The sequence below is a fragment of the Chamaea fasciata genome, unplaced genomic scaffold (genome assembly GCF_029207755.1).
Source record: "Chamaea fasciata isolate MVZ Bird 193981 ecotype frontalis unplaced genomic scaffold, bChaFas1.0.hap1 SCAF_2, whole genome shotgun sequence".
In the NCBI taxonomy this organism is placed as follows: domain Eukaryota; kingdom Metazoa; phylum Chordata; class Aves; order Passeriformes; family Sylviidae; genus Chamaea; species Chamaea fasciata.
In genome coordinates, this window is record NW_027094087.1 from 76,482,895 (window position 1) to 76,499,716 (window position 16,822).

General features: G+C 41.3%; 1 protein-coding gene across 4 annotated transcripts in view; it reads left to right on the forward strand.

Moving 5' to 3' along the window:
- Positions 1 to 16,407, forward strand: part of FARP1 (FERM, ARH/RhoGEF and pleckstrin domain protein 1) — a 210,423-nt gene extending 194,016 nt beyond the window's left edge. For all 4 annotated transcript variants that reach the window (XM_066176379.1, XM_066176381.1, XM_066176382.1 and 1 more), the window contains exons 18-27: positions 222 to 459; positions 2,488 to 2,618; positions 5,651 to 5,719; positions 7,673 to 7,762; positions 8,837 to 8,919; positions 9,252 to 9,364; positions 9,863 to 10,026; positions 12,495 to 12,602; positions 13,576 to 13,727; positions 14,821 to 16,407. In XM_066176379.1, coding sequence (XP_066032476.1) covers positions 222 to 459; positions 2,488 to 2,618; positions 5,651 to 5,719; positions 7,673 to 7,762; positions 8,837 to 8,919; positions 9,252 to 9,364; positions 9,863 to 10,026; positions 12,495 to 12,602; positions 13,576 to 13,727; positions 14,821 to 14,902 — 1,230 coding nt within the window. In that variant the 3' untranslated portion in view covers positions 14,903 to 16,407. The remainder of the gene's footprint in view (positions 1 to 221; positions 460 to 2,487; positions 2,619 to 5,650; positions 5,720 to 7,672; positions 7,763 to 8,836; positions 8,920 to 9,251; positions 9,365 to 9,862; positions 10,027 to 12,494; positions 12,603 to 13,575; positions 13,728 to 14,820) is intronic.
- The last annotated feature ends 415 nt before the right edge of the window (positions 16,408 to 16,822 follow it).

Consider the following 16,822-nt stretch of genomic DNA (forward strand, 5'->3'; position numbering starts at 1 on the left):
TAGTTTTCCTGGGAATGCAGAGGGGGTGGGGGTGTCTACTTCAAATGAGTCATGCCTTTTCTCCTTGACAAGTGAGTATCAGAGCCATTGTGTTGTACAGTGATTTTGTTTGCAAAATCCCCACTGCTGTGCTAGTTGGATGTGTTATTGGATTAGGTATGGGCTGAGTCATGTCTCTCAGTGATTGTTAAGAGCCTCCTCTTTTCTTCCATGCATGAAAGCAACTGACAATTCACCTGCGAAAGCACAATGAGATTTTAATGGAGCTGGAGAATGGGATCAAGAACTCCCGCAAGCTGGAGACCTTTTGCAGAGATTTTGAACTACAGAAAGTCTGCTACTTGCCTCTCAATACCTTCCTCCTCAGACCATTACACAGGCTTATGCACTACAAGCAGATAATGGAGAGGCTTTGCAAGCACTATCCTCCAAGCCACATAGACTTTAGGGATTCAAGAGGTAAGTAAGAGAAAAGATGTCAATTCCTGGAGCTGGGGAATGGCATCCAAATCCATTCAAGGTGTATGGCTGGAGAAAAAAAAAAAATCTTTTTTTTTTTTTAAGCCTACATCAAAAGAGGATTGAGTTGCAAAATCCATCACTCAGAACACCATGAACAGTAGGATTAAGGTTGCTCTTCTATACACAATATGCCACAGTCTGGGCAGGTACTTGGAAGAGAATTCTGCTGGGGGTTGTTAAAAACAGAAATGACAGCAGGTTCAGGATGTCTCTTGAACTGAAAACAGTTGGGAGGTTGTGAGAGAGCACAGAGAAGATACCATATGGGCTTTTGTTGTTCCTAGCTTTCCCTAGAGATCCTCTAATAACACAAAATACTAGCCCAGGTGAACCCTTGGTCTGACCCAGTAGGCTGCTGTTGTTACGTTTTTCAGTGTTGTCTTTTTTTCCAAGAATACAGTTTGCTCTGTTACCACATCCGTGATTTGTTTCAGGAATTCAAAGCAGCCAGCATGGGTTGGTTTTGGATTTGGGGTTGGTTTTTTTTCACACATGAAGAAATTGCCCTCCTGTAGCCTGAACTTCCTGCCTGCCATTTCTTTCTGATGGTTTGTTCTCCTTCCTCCTTGTGCCTGTCTCCACACCTGTTGTGAGCTCTGTGTGTTTCAGGGTAACTCCTTTATCTGTACAACATGGCTGCAGATCCATGGAAGAACTTGGGCAGGGAGCAGTGCTCAGCACAGCTGCTCCCAAGCATAACATGGGAACTGAGCTCCCTCAGATTCTGTGGGATGAGACCCACAGCTGGCAGTGCACAGGATGCAGAGCTAACCTCACCTGTGGCAGTAAGAAATGCCACAGAGACTTGTGACACTGGAGTGCTGTGTGACACAGGTGTTGGCCCAAATGTTGCTGCTCCCTGAATGATCTCAAAGAAGGCAGTGAGTAGTGCCTGCATTTCTTTCAGCCACAGCCAGAGGATGGAGATGATGTGTCCATTCTCCTCTCTCCAGAGAGTGTAGCAATTTGATTCCTGCTTCACTTTTGAAATGGATATGAACATAGGTTTCACAGGTGAAAATAAGAAAACATGAGGACAGTGTGACTTAGAGACCCCATCACTCTGGGATCAGTTTCTTACTAAGGTGTTTCCAGATTTTTTTAAAAGGTCAGAGTCTAAAGGAAGCAAAAAAAAAAAAAAAAAAGTGAATTGAGTCCCAGAAGAGAGCATAAGTCTCCCATTGGCAAGTGGGTCAACTGTGTATTGAGCAATGATGTAAGAAGGAAGATGGAACCACTGTTACTACTCATGTGACTGTGGTTTTTTAACACACATGACTGTAGCTGCTTTTCTGGCACTGAAGTCAGCCAGTGTTTTTGGCCCATTCAGAGACTGCCCACTCAGCCAGGTGTATCAAGGTTGGTGCTCCCACACATGATGGCACAGGGAGTTGATGGTGTCTTTGGAGAGAATGAGAAAGAGCCATGATGTGACTCAGTGACTTGCAGCCCTTTAGTTGTTCTCGTTGATGGGACTGAGGACAAACCCCAAGGTGTTTCCCATCTGAAATGACACTGTAAGCAACACTGCCATTTCCTGCTGTTTTCAAATATGGACCTGACCCAGTGTGTTACAAGCAGGGGGGAAAAATGCATCTTTTTCAAGCATAAAGAACATCCCTAGGTTGATCAGAGTTGTAGGAATTAAAGTCCTTTCTGAGAATCCATTCATTGGTGGTCTGGATTGACCATACTCTTCCTATAAAGCTGTGTTTAACTGTGGCTAAAACAGAGCAAATTTTTGGGAAATAGACTGTCTCTTCATTACAGCACTCCACCCCTTCCACTGTATAAGATGATGTCCAGAGATTGTGTGGGTTTTAGTCTGCCTGAGTAGCTTTATGCTGTAGAGGCGAAGAGTATCACAAGAAGGTTCATGAGCTGGGTACTGCTGACAAAAGCCATATTTCTTTTTGAACATTCTTGTAAATTTTTAATAAGCACTTTATGGATTTGTCCATCTAGCTGCTTTGGCTGAGATTTCTGAAATGGTGGCTCAGCTCCATGGCAATATGATAAAGATGGAGAACTTCCAGAAGCTGCATGAACTGAAGAAAGACTTGATAGGCATGGACAATCTGGTGATCCCTGGAAGGGTAAGTAATAGAGTTGTGATTAAGATTTGATACAATTTCAAATCATTAGGTATGTTTTCAAAACCTGCTTATTAGGGGCAGGTGTGAAATTGTCTTTCCTCATCTGAACTTTTTTCTGTCACCAAAAACTCTCAGAAGTAAACATAATAAAGCCAAATGTCATTATTTAACCCCAGCCAGCAGCCAAGACTCACACAGCTGCTTGCTCACTGCCACAGCAGCAGGACCAGGTAGAGAATCAGAAGGGTAAAAGCAGTCAAGAGAATTTGTGGGTTGAGAGAAAGGCAGTTTGACAGGGAAAGCAGAAGCCATTCACACAAGCAAAGCAAAACAAGGAATTAATTCACTGCTGCCCATGGGCAGACAGGTGTTCGGCCATCCCAGGAGAGCAGGGCCCCATCACAGGTAATAGGGACTTGGGAAGACAGACACCGTCACTTCAAATATTCCCCCCTTCCTTCTTCTTCCCCCCACTTTATATGCTGAGCATGATGTCACATAGTCTAGAATATCCCTTTGGTCAGTTTGAGTCACCTGTCCTGGCTGTGTCTCCTCCCATCTTCACATGCACCCCCAACTCCATTGCCAGTGTGGCAGTAGGAAAAGCAGAAAAGGCCTTGGCTCTGTGTAAGCCCTGCTCAGCAGTAACAAAAACATCTCTTTATTATCAACCCTGTTTTCAGCTACTTGTGCCCAGCAGAAATCCAAGATAACAGCCCCATACCAGCCATGGTGAAGAAATTAACTCTACCCCGGCCAAAACCAACACACCATTGGAAACAGCACCTTTAAAGCAGGAAAAAGCAATTCTCTTTATTACCTTTTACTGACTTTTTAAGTTCTGTCTTTCATATAGGTTTGGACAGTTATAGGCAATTCCAAACATATTTTGCAACAGAGGCAGTAAAAATGTAGTGTTTATCACAGCATTCAGAGCTTGAGCAGTTGCGCATTTCATGCGGCGCATATTTTCCCAGCCCTTGATGCTAGAGCTTGACAGATTAAAGGCAAGTAAGGCATTTGTGCTGGAGGAACTTCAGCCCTTTCACCATGCCTTGCTTTGAAAGTCATAACCCTGGGGAGGAGCAGTCTCTTTGGCCTACATGTAACATTAGGCAATAATTTTGGAGATAGTGTTGCCTTAAGTAAACACTTTTAATTGTGCTATAAGTATACCAACGTCTCTTTCGTACTTATCGTTCCTTTTTAAAATCAAAGGCTCAGAACAAATGAGCCACAGTATAATATTTGTAGCCTTTTTTATTTTCTTAGGCACAGAATATCTGTGTGTGCAAACTCGAGTGTTGTCTGTTGCTGGAGTTTCCTCCCCATTCCCTTGACTTCAGTGTGTAAAACACAAGACCAGAACTTCAAACTTCAGGTTTGAAGTTGATGTGCCATTGGGAGAGCAGTGCTGAGCACAGGTATTTCTGGATTTGTGGCTGTTCCCCACTCCCTCCCTTTACCTCTTCCCTGTCTCCAAGCAGCTGCCACAGTTCATGTTTCTTTCTAGTAATCCACAGACTGTTCACATCCTTGGCAAGTCCCTCAGGATGTTTCACAGCCTCTGCATCTCTCTATCACATGAAATTAAATGCTGTCATCGGGTGTTTCTGCTGCCCTAGTCTATTTTAAGTTCAAGCAGTCTTCCTGTCCTAGGAAGTTCAAGGAAAAGGCAGAGGGGGGGCAGAAGTTGTTTGCCTGCCAAGACAAGAAGCATTGGCCACCATGCTCTGGCACATGCCCAGGGTGTCACTGCTTCCAGCCCTTTGGCTGTTCTTCTGGCTTGACTCAAGTCCCTGCCCTGGTGCAGGAAGGGCTGGGAGGCAAATGCCACTGTAACCCCATCCTCTTCAGACTGTCCCAGAGCAGGATGTCTGCTACTGAGCTGGCTCCTCTACTGGACGTGAAAGGCCTCGTGGCTGGTTGTCCCTGCAGGTGGCAGTGACCTGCAGCTCTGGATCCGTGCCATCACCACCGCTGGCCGGGCTGGTGCCAAGCCTGCCAGGGACTATAGGATGATACCACGTGGTCCTAATTGTCATTAATATTCCTTGGTGGCCAACAACAGCTTTCAGTGGCCTCTCTGGTGCCATGAGCCTACTTTTGGTATAGGGATAAGCACCTCTAGCCACTTTTCCATCCTTCAGCCCTTAGGCAGTGCAGGTGGGGGACTGGACACACCAAAGCAAGCCTAAGGCGTTTGGATTCTTTCTCTGGACAGGTTGATCTGAGCCAGTTTATTCCTAAGGTGCAGGTGATTTAGATGCTTAATATAGGATTTTACATCCACAATTATGAGTAGAATGACCTTAGAAAGACTGTAATAAATAAAAATAAACCTCTTAGTAGAAGCTGGAGGGAGTGACTGAAAGATGATATTTTTGTGGGTTTCAGAGAAATATAAGGGTGAATTACTATACAGTTCACAGTAAGCCCAGGAAATCCAGCATTTTCAAAGTTTCAGATGTGCTACTTTTCCTCTATTTCCATCCCTAAACACTATGGTCTGAGTTAATGTGCTGTATTACATGACATGGATGGTGCTGGGATAACTCACACTGCCAGACAAATGTCTTTCTTTGTCTGCTGCTAATGGTGATGTTGAGTCGTGTAGCTGGTTTTACATTGCAGTGAATGAGAGCAATGTATGCCATATGCACCACAGAAGATTACCAGTGGCTAACCAAGAACACATATATCATTCGTTTTTATGTCATTTGTGCTGTGAAAAATACTCACTAAAAACTGATGAAAGAGAGAGCTGTCTGAAGGAATTAATGTCAGGTAAAGACAATTTTGCTTAGCTGAATTTTCTTAATATGAATGAAAGGAGTTCATCCTAAAGACAGTTACAAACAGAAAGGAATTATGCTATAAATTAGATTTATAACATTTTTAATAAAATTAAAAGTCTTGGTAACTGATAGTCAAGTCACTTGTATGACCAAGTAGTCATATTTCTGTTTGCATACTAAAAAATCATAATTTCTGCAGGAGATACATTTTTGTTTTGTATTTGTTTCCCACAGGAGTTTATTAGACTGGGAAGTCTTAGTAAGTTGTCTGGAAAAGGTTTACAGCAACGGATGTTTTTTCTGGTAAGCAGGAAGACAATTTTTCTTTGTACAATGAAATGTAACTCTAGACATCTACTAGACACAACTGTTAGACTTGAATTTTGAATTACAGTATTTTTAAAAATTTTAAAAACTACAGAATTTTTAAACAGCCTTTTTTAATTTAACATAGTACATCACCCATGCAGCTGGTTGTTACGAACCTACATTTGTGTTCAAATCCAATATTCTCTTTGTAACTGCTGCTTACAAAGATAAAACTATTTTTCATATGACAATGTGAATATAATGATAAAATAATACCTCCTTGTACCTTGTCTTAAATCAAAGCTGAGTCATTACAAAATGAAAAGTGGCACCAGGGATAGTGATCATATTCAGAAAAGAAGATAAAGAGTGACTCCTGGTGATATGAACAATAATTCACATAATGCTCTCAGAACACATTACAGAACCAAATTTTTCCTTAAAAAATCCACTTCCAATATGAGTGCCCAGCATGTTGATGGACCTGCCTGTACTTGGAGATACATTTTGCAGGTTTTGCACTAGGGAAGTTTGTCTCCTCCCACCACTTTGACATTATGGTGATCCCACTCAGTCTCTGACCCGCAAGAGTCCACTGGAGAGTTCCTCTTCTCTTTTCTTCCCAGCCAGCTGATTTGCTCCCAAGCTCCTCATGTTACTGCCCTTGGTGCTGGGGCCTTGGGATGCCCAGCAGAGTGCACAGAATTTTTAGTACACAAAACCCTGAAGAGTCAGTGCAGTGTGGCAGAAAAATGCTTCCTTGTCTTCTTGTGTTCAAAAGGTGAAGGCAGTGGCCGTGTAGAAAAACTTGTGAGTGTGCTAGATTTTACAAAGTGTTTGACATTTAATCTTTCAAATGGCCAAAGACATAACATGATAAATCTACCTGAGTAGGATTATCCTCTGCCTTTAAAGGCACTGGGGAGGAAGCCTAATAAATATAGTGCATACTTTCTTGCATACCAACAGATTCTAGATGATGCCTTGGTATTACACCTGTATAAAACATTAAAAATCTGACAACTAGGCTCTCATGTCAGTTGTTTTCACTGTCAAAGAAGTCTTTTCTCTGTCTTAAGCACCAGAATCTATTTAGAGGTAAAATCCTGGGTCAGTACTGTGGGATTCCAAATACATGTGTAATCATTGGCAAAATTAAATCCCCCTCTAGTGGCTGATCCACAAAGTTTCATTAATTACTGCTGCTGCATTGTAGAGGTCTGTGGTGAGAGCTCTGTTTCACATACCACAGAGTGATTTTCTTGATGCAACCATCTGGTTTGAGAAAAACACCCTTTGACCCAGTGAAAATAGTCTGTTTCTTTTTGTGGCAACAAAATCTAGGCAGTCATTTGACATGCTTTGGACAACTGTTGTTACCTGCAGGAAACTCTACAAATTGAGATTCTCATTCTCTTCACCTTGGTAATTTTAACCTAAGACCATCTACCTTAAAACAGGTCTCCCAGCTTCCTTCTGAATAGAAGGAGTAAAAGACAGCCACTCTGCTTATAAGGGCTGAGGTGGACACACTTCTTGGGCAGGTTTACTTACCTTTTCCCTCAAAGCCGGAGAAAATATTGGTGAAACACACACCTTCCATAGCTTCCAAGTGCAGCAGGGTGAAACGTACTGCTTTGTTTCACTGCTGTTTGTGGCTTGATAGTTCTGACCCAGAGATCACAAAGGGAACATTAGAAGGCATCAGAAAATATCTGAAGTGGAAAATTATGGAAACAGATCTTAAACTAGCTGGAAGGGAGGGCAGGGAAGATAATAGATGCTAACACTAGGTAGTGGAATATTGTGGAAGCCAATATTTTGGATTCATGCATTGGGATTGCCATATAAATACTCGGCCTTCCTGTATTCATTGTTCTGATTCTTTTTCCATATACCTACATGCCAACCAACACCATTCTAATGATGCTTATCCTTGCTTTTTAGTTTAATGATATCCTGTTGTACACAAGTAGAGGCCTCACAGCATCCAATCAGTTTAAAGTCCATGGGCATCTTCCACTGTATGGCATGACAGTAAGTATTGTGAGAACTTAAGGGATTCGTGCTTAAGTGGCCATTTGTGGTCCCATCTTAATTGCTTGATGAATTTCTGCTGGGCTGAAAACAGCTGCAAAGGAGGGTGTTCTCTAAATCTCTTGGGTTCAGCATCTGTTCCTGCAGCCTTCTGCACAGGGGTGATCACATAGCAAAAGTGAGGGGGGAAAAGGCATTTTTGAGGGCTGCTTCCTCACAATGCAAACTTTTCTGGAGATGGATTCTTTGTTTTTTTCAACCATTAATTTGACCATGATTCTTACAACTAATTAATCACCAATTCAGTATAGACACACACAAGACAAATAAACATTAGCAACAATCTAATTGCTATGAAAAATGCATTTCCTAATGTTTCCAGCTCTGTATCTTAAAGCCAAAGTAGTGGGAATCTGGCAGCAAAATGTCATTTGGAGCTCTTGTTGCAATTTTTCTGGAAAACAGCCATTTCAAGCCTATAGCACCTATTTACCTCTTCTTGTGTTGTTTCAAAAATATTTTTGCTGATTTCAAAAGACTTTCATTTGCTCTGTTATTTTATATGGAATATCTCACTGGTTTGTATCAATTCTATACTGTTCTCCTGAGAATTGAGTTAAATTGTCACTACCACAGCAATTGATTTTCTCTAAACACTCGCAAGGTTTTGAGTTTTATCTAGCATTTCAGGGAATCTACTCGTTTTTTGATGGCCATCTGGCCTGGACTTGCTCTCAGCAGAACTGTGCTATGCTACAGTTTCCAGAGCACTCCCAGCATTTAACACATCCTTTTGTACAATAAATCACTCTTCTGATGAAAACACCGCTATTTTCTTTGACTCAAAGCAGACAAAGCCATGCTTTTGGTTCAAGACATTATTGCAGAACTAACTTACTATTCTTCCAAATTGCAAGGCACTGGTTTATTCCTCAATACCTAGCTCAAATTTGTATGTGAGCGTTTCTCCTAGTTCTCTTCTTCCCAGTGGTAAGAGCTTGTTCAATTCACTGTTTCACCTAAAGAAATATGTACTTCCTGCAATCTGACTGCATTTGGCCTTTTATCTCGCAGATGGAGGAAAGTGAGGAGGAATGGGGAGTTCCTCACTGTCTGACACTACGAGGTCAACACCAGTCCATCGTTGTTGCTGCAAGGTAATTCAGTGGAGACAAAGCCCACATGTGAATTTTATTTCTCTGCAGCTGTCACAGTGGGACAGAGAGGCATCATTTTGTTTGTATTTGCTCCTAAAACAGTCTCCTCAAAGGTATATTCTTTTGTGAAAGCCACTTGTTAAGAAAAATGTGGATGGGACACTACAGAGTGGCAATTGTGCAAGTTGGAACTAAGTTATCAGGATAAAAAAGTAGCATCTTGTGTCTGAATTTATTTATTTCAAGAAACAGTAAGCTCAGCTTGTGTCTGTTTCTTAGAGTTTGCTTTCAGCCTGTATGAAAGTGAATAAAACCTGAATTTTTATTGTTAGTACCCGTGCTGAAATGGACAAATGGACTGAGGACATCCAGATGGCAATAGACCTGGCAGAGAAAAGCAGTGGCCCTGCCCCAGAGTTACTGGCAAGCAGCCCACCTGACAATAGTAAGTGAATGCCAGAGAGTAGGTTTTATTCACTTTTGTCAGTGTGATTGGTGGTTGCTTCTAAGTGGTGAAGGTGGTGAAAAGTGCTGGCCACAGGTCAAACTGAGACATTTGAAGTTGATTTATATACATATATATGTATAGATACATTGATATGTGTGATAATGTTCTTGTTGATGTTAGCAGAAAGTTTCATTGAATAGAGAAGTGACTTAAGCATAATGATTCCAGGAACTATTTGGGCAGTGCCTGTCCTTGGAAGGAATTAAAAACACTGACAAAGCATGGTAGTTAGCCTTTAATTCTAACATTAACAGAAACACGTAAATTAATTGTATAAAGGATGATAATCTATTTAAAATCTGCACAAAATTATTTCGCAAATGGTGTTTTAAAATTAGTTCACAATACTGCGGACAGAATCGATTTGTTTAATTTTTCCAATTATATATGTTGTTGCATAGAGGAAGAAAGATGCTTTTTCCCTGCATTTCATAGAGTCTCCTGATGAAACTACTGTAGACCAGGAATCTGAGGACGACCTCAGTGCATCCCGCACCTCACTCGAACGTCAGTCACCACACCGTGGCAACACTACGGTGCACGTCTGCTGGCACAGAAATACCAGTGTTTCAATGATCGACTTTAGTATTGCTGTGGAGGTATCTGCCTCAGAACAACCTGAACTGCAGCTCCAGGCTCGCTTTTGAATGACAATTTCCTTTTTGCTCCTCCTTAACAAGTGCACTGTTCCCTTGTCTCCTCCTGGGGAAATTTGAGGCTTGTCTATTAAACCACCTTCCCATATTCTCAAATGATGGCATAAACCATCACTCAGGAAGCACAGATCTGCTCCTGTAGTGCACCTCTGTAAAATCAGTGATTTTCATAGAAGCAGCTGTCAAAAAAAAGTTGATCCCCTTTAAAATGTAAAGCAGTTGAAACTGTCTTAATGCTTTCAGTTACAGAGGCATTAAGTCATTGTTCGAGCGGAAAGGATATTGTCTTTAGCTACTGCAGCCAGAGTTTTAATTATGTGTATTACTAACTTACTTTCTTTACCTAGCCATCTTTTCTGGAACCTTGTTTCATTGCTCAGTCTCATCTGCTTTTCCTTTATTTGCATTTTCCACCTTAAAAAAAAAAAAAAAGAAAACCAAAAAACCAAAACCTTTTTTACCCCTCTGATCACAGCTAAGCCAATTCGATACACATTCGTTAATTGTGTACAACAGCCAAGGTGCAGACATTGTCTTTTCAAAGATTGAAATGAAAGATTCCTAGCTCAGTGTAGGTTTTAGGATGAGGTGGTAAGCCTGCTGAGGTGTTCTTCCTTCACCAAAGAGAGTCCAAGGAGCTCTACACAGCAGGTCTTTATCACAGTCCTCAGCAAATGGAAATTCATGCTCTATGAAAATGGAAAAAGGAATCTTAAAGCTGAGTGGATTTGCACTTGAGTGGCAGCCCTCAGACAGGCCACCATTGCTCTAGAGAAGAGATACTGATGTAGAACATAGTGATGCAAGGACAAACATATTCATAGTTTGTGTAACTGTCTCTGTTTTCAACCAGGAGGTGAGTTTGTTGCTGAAACATGACAAAAACTATTCTGTACTAAAAAATGCTGACTGTAGAGCCTCCTTTTGGTCCCACGTAGGTGGCATTTTCCATTCTTCATACCCTTATGTCCTGCAAGGGAGGAATAGTTCAGCACAAGGTCTCGTATCTTTCCCTAAAGCAGAAGGCTTATTATAAATAGATATAAAACTTACACCAGTGACTCATTCTAATGATTAAAACATTTAGTTAGGCAAATCTAACTGGGTCTGAGATCAGTGCTCATTGTTGCTCATTTTTGTTCCTTCCCTGTGCCTCAAATGAACACAAAGCAGTGAAGACCGAGCACATCCTGGAGCCATGCGTTGTTCTGTGAAAACATCTCCAGCTCCACTGCTGCTCCATGCGTGGCAGGTCCCGCTCATGCTCACGTCATCCTGTCAGTGCCTCTCACTTCAGCATTATCGTTTATTTTCTTTGTGTCTCTCCCTCCTTTCTGTCTCTCTCGTGGTAGAAGATCCTCTCTCTGTCAGTGACTGTTCCTCCCTACCTGCTGGACTGATCAGTGATCAGCGGCCTGTTTCCATTTCATATGTCTGCTGGTACCGAATGCAAAGCCTGTCCTTTTATGATATCCTCCAGAGTAATGAGGTAACAGAAAATTAAGGAGTTCACCCATAACTTAGGGCAAGGAGGCAGTAGTCCAGATATCAGAGAACAGGATGATTTACAGGAAAGGCTTTAATGCATATCCAAGGCTGGTGAAAACAGAACTTTTTAAGAATACTTTATTTGTAGTAGCTACACCAGGAACCCTAGATTTTGACTATTAAGCTTTGTAGATTAAGTTACTAACTTCTGCATTAGATAAAGAGAATGATGTAAACAGCTGCTGTGATCCAGGCAGGAGCCCTCAAAATCAACAAGAAATGGGAAGTCATTAATAATTCACTGAGAACCCCCCCTTCATTTGCAAGGAACAATGATGTTTGGTTTTCCATCTTCACTATGTGAAGAGCAGGTGCTTCAACCGGGCATTAAATACATGTACTTGGTTATAGCTTTCTCCTCCTTTATGTTAAACTATCCAAAAATCAGCGAAAAATAAGGTGAACAGTCCTTGTTTTTGAAATCTTTGAAAAGTACCATGTGAACTCCCTGGGTACGGAGAAATCAATCTCTATCTGCAATTCTAAAGTATGTCATAATTTTTCTTTACATCACAAATCATGTCAGACTTTCTGTTTCCATTCTATTTAAATATCATTCTAAAAGAAGAGAGTAGGATTCACAAGACTGAGGTTTAGTAACAGATTTGCCAAAAGCCACCTCAGTTGATAAAATAATTAGTGTAGTAGCTTTGAGTTTTTGGAAGTATCCAGCTGCAAAGAAAAAACACATAAAGTACTGCTCAGCAGTAGAAAAATGCAGAAGAAAAGTATGTCCAGTCAATCAAAGCATTTTCATTTACAACCAGGTCACATAAAACAGATAAAACAAACAATTTTTCTTACAATAACTAAGCTGCAGGCACCTTTCACTGTTTCACTTGGCTGCTTTTGATCTGTTTCAGAACCAGCTGTCTGGAAATCTGCTAAGAAAATTCAAAAACAGCAACGGGTGGCAGAAGCTTTGGGTGGTGTTCACCAACTTCTGCATGTTCTTCTATAAATCGCACCAGGTAACCCACTGGGCAAGTGTGAGTGGCTGGAGAAGACAGCGTGAGGTTCTTTACCAAAGAAGGAGCTGAGAGAAAAGTGGATATCAGTCATGGATGCTGTAGGCTCGAGCAGCAGGTGCACTGGTCATGGCTGCACACGGAGCCTTCAATGCCACTGGCACACAGAGCAAGGCTTGTTCTCACTCTGCTCCCGTGTCAGTTCATTCCTGAAGCTTTCAAGTCACAGTACAGATCATTCTTGAAAGCACAGCAGAGCTCACCACTGCTCGGAAGCTGTGGGGCAAGTTTAAACCAGGCTTTTCTCACTACAATTAAAAACTTGATGGTGACTTAAAAATTCTTTTTACCACTACTGACATGCCAAAGAGCAGTCAATGATTTAATCCACCTGAGCAAACATCCTACTGCAAAAAATAGGGGATGTCCATTTAGAATCTGTTAGACCTTTGAATCTGTTTGCCCTGTCAGGGCATAACCACAAAGTAACTTGAGTTGCTCCGTGGTTCTTTCATTGTTACAGAAATCCTTAATGATTAAAGGAGGAATTGGAGGATATTCTACACACAAGAGGGATGAAGAAATCCTTTGCCATGCAGTAAAAGGACTTGAGCAAGTGAACCTGCTGGGTGGCCAGCACAGCTCTAAAGGAATAGGTGTTTGCAAGCTGAGAATGAACCTGTGAGGGGCCCTGCCAATGCCAAATGATGAGCCTTATGTTCATCAATGTGAAAGTAGTGAAACTCCAGCTTTCCTTCAATTCTGATAGCATGAGCCTGCACCAGATGCTTATGCAAAGGGTCTGTAATGATGACCAACTGAAACTATCCAACAATTAATTTTATTGCAGTTGTATAAATCTGGTGTTTTTCTGCATAGTGATCTTTAAATAAGTGTGTATCTGCTTTCCATTTACTTTTGTGCTCTCTATTTAAGAGCATTTGACCTCACAGCACTTTCTGTCTCATCTTTTCAGGACAATCATCCTTTAGCCAGCCTTCCTTTATTGGGATATTCACTTACCCTTCCTTCCGAATCTGAAAACATTCACAAAGATTATGTGTTCAAGCTACATTTCAAATCCCATGTGTATTACTTCAGGGCTGAAAGTGAATACACCTTTGAAAGGTAAGTTGGTTTTCTGTGAGAGAAAAATTTTGTTAAATTCCAAGAGCATCCTTCCAAAGGTTAGTCGATGCAAAGTTTATTAAGCTGGTTCAGTAATATAGGCAAGTGGTTCAGCACAACTGGAGAAAGGACCTTTTAAAATTATAAAAGAAATTATAAACCTGACTCTGCTAAAATCAAGTGATTGGTTGTGATAATATGGAAGCAGTAATAGTAATTACTGCAAAACCTAGAATTATCCAGTCAAAATTGATCAGGCTGGCTGTATGGAGAGCTCCACGTCTCAGACTTCAGGAAGCATGTGAACAGATCACAAGACACCTCAGTAGCTCTTCAGAACAGCTTTGCTTCCTCTAGAACAGCTGCATGGAAAATCCACACCTGAAACAAAATTCCAATTTTTATAGAAGCAGCTGTTCCTACTACAGATTTATGCCACTTCACCATGTAATTTTTAGATCTCCCACTGAACTTCAGATACATATAGACAGCCAGGGAAAAGGCAGTACTCCTAATTTGTGGTTTGTGATTATTCATACAGGGAACTAATTTACCTCTTTTATATGAAGCATGAACATGTCAAAGATCGTGATGTCTTCATCAAAGAAAGCTGTGCTTAACTTTTAGCCATGTCAGTCCAAAACTATAAACAAGCAAATTGTGGGAAAGTGGTGATAAAATAAAAATCCAAAATGCCTTTATCAGTTCTAGGAAAAAGAAGCAGGCATTACAGCTAAAGTGTTTTTTTGTTTTTTTTTTTTCTCTCAAATTAAGAATGGTTAGTCTCAATTGCTCATTGTTTGGACCACTCAGAAAAAAGATATTTGGTGTCTGCAGAGCAAGTAAAACCACTACTAACTTCATGAGTTTTGGGTCCCATACCTGCTGTCTGTTCACTCTCAACCTCCTTATAGTTGTGGCAGTTGTCTGGATTCTCTTGCTTTCAGATAGATTTAGGGGTGATGTAGGAAGATGCTCCTGCAGGCACTGAAAATCCAACTGTACAACCAATAGCACAGACTGTATCTCAAGAAATCCTCCCCTGGGAATTGACCTTTCTTTTGTTTGTGTGTCTCCTGTCGCCTCCTCACAGATGGATGGAAGTGATCCGAAGTGCCACCAGCTCTGCCTCACGCACTCGAGCTCTGAGTCACAAAGAGCCTCACACCTATTGATGGCCGAACAAGCCGCTGTGTTGATTGTCCAGCAGCTGCTGATTTTCTAGAGGACATTTGAAACTCTTTTTCTCCCTCCAAGTTTAGGAAAACTTACACTTTGGTAAAAGAAGAGAATAAGTATGGTTTTGCAGAAACTTTCACAATTCCTCAGCAAAACTGTTTAAGTTCTCCGTATATACAAACTAGCTTACCATCATCCCAGTGGCTGCGGTTCATTTCATGTCTTGTATTTTGTCATTCTGTGCTGTTTTTAGCTTGTGCCAGTATTAAAATATTGTCCTTATTAGAGTGCCAAATGCCAAAAGACATTTTGTTGCCTCAAAGATTGCACCTAAAAAAACTCCCAGATGACTGAAATCTGAAAACTTTTTCCTCTGAGGCAAACACTATTTTTTTCTCTTCTCATAAAAATATATTTTTTTTTTACCATGTTAATCTGTAGACTGCTGGGCTTTTAAATGTAGATGGATTTTCACAGTATAGAATATAATTATATATACAGCAAGCAGTCTAACAGGAATGAGAGAACTTTCAGATTTCATGCTTTTTTCCCAGTCTTTCTACATTTAATCAGCAACAATTTACTAATTTTTTATGTTTTACAAGAAAACAGTTTACAGCTCATTCTCATTTCCCTGTGGGGTCACAAATCCATGTGGTATAAAGGAAGTATGGGGTTCTTATCTAACCATTTTCTTGGTGCAAGTTGACCAAATTGTTCATCTGTTGGCTTTGAAAAGTGAGTACTACTAGCAAGACAAAAAAAATTTTAAACAATCCAGTGCAATATTATTTGGGCTGTTTATGTACTGTGAATGGTTATGTACAAGAAGAAATTAAAGGCTGTGGTGACATTCTGCTGTTTGTTTTACGAACTTGAAAGAAAACCTGTATGCTACAAGAACCGCAGCTATTTGTGATTCGTTTGTAGTGTTTTGGTAACTAAATTGCTCCAAGCTGGGGGGTACTACTGAAGCCCCAAGTTTTCATCCTGCTTGCTACACATCCCAAATTGACTTCCAGTTTATTGTTGCAATTTCAGTCTCTCCCTCTCTCCCCTGGGGCTCAGGCAGACAGAGAGCAACTTACAAAACCTGCAGCAGAATTACCCATTTCGTGTGCCTGGCTTTAACATCAGCTGGCACCACATTTTGGATAAGCTTGGTGGCTTGTTGAGAAGGTTGGCAGCATTGTATCTACAAGGCTTAGATGTCTTCCCTGATGTTTTAAGAAACACTGTCACTAGGGTGATGTAAAACTTCCATTAGCAGAAGTTTGATGTGCTGGTAACACCCATCACCATTACAGGCCTTGGAGGAAGCATGGTGCTAAGCAGAGGGGGCCTGAAAGTCAGTCTGGGAAACAAAGCTGGCAAGGTTCTAGCCCTGCTTTTTCTTCATCCAGCTGCTCGCTTTGTTAATGGCTTGTCTGTATGCAATGTGTAAAATGGCTTCTTACAGCTTTGCTCACAACAAAAGGGAATAAAATACCTCACACCACCACTGTACAGATGCCTGTTTTGAGACAGTAAAGCCTTCTTTCTCTTACCCCCAACCCCAAACATACCTCTGTCCAAGATGAGGGTGGGCTCTAAACCCCTTAGGACAGGCAGCAGCCCCTGGGCAGGCAGCATGGTGCAGTTGCTGTTTTCCACAGCTACTGCCCCTGATTCTCCATAGCAGTACAATAATCACACCTACCCTGGAGCATTGCCTCTGGCTCAGATGTGCTGAAGGACTACCTTGGAAAGTAGGCAGGAAAGGCTGAAGCCCATTTTCCCAGCTGTAGGTCCCACTGCCTTGTCCATTCCAAGCCTGTAACCCTGCCCTGTTGTAACACACAGGAATTCCAGTGCTTCAGGACTGACCAGGAATATGAGCAATGATCTGCGTAGTGAGGAAAAGAAGAAATAACACA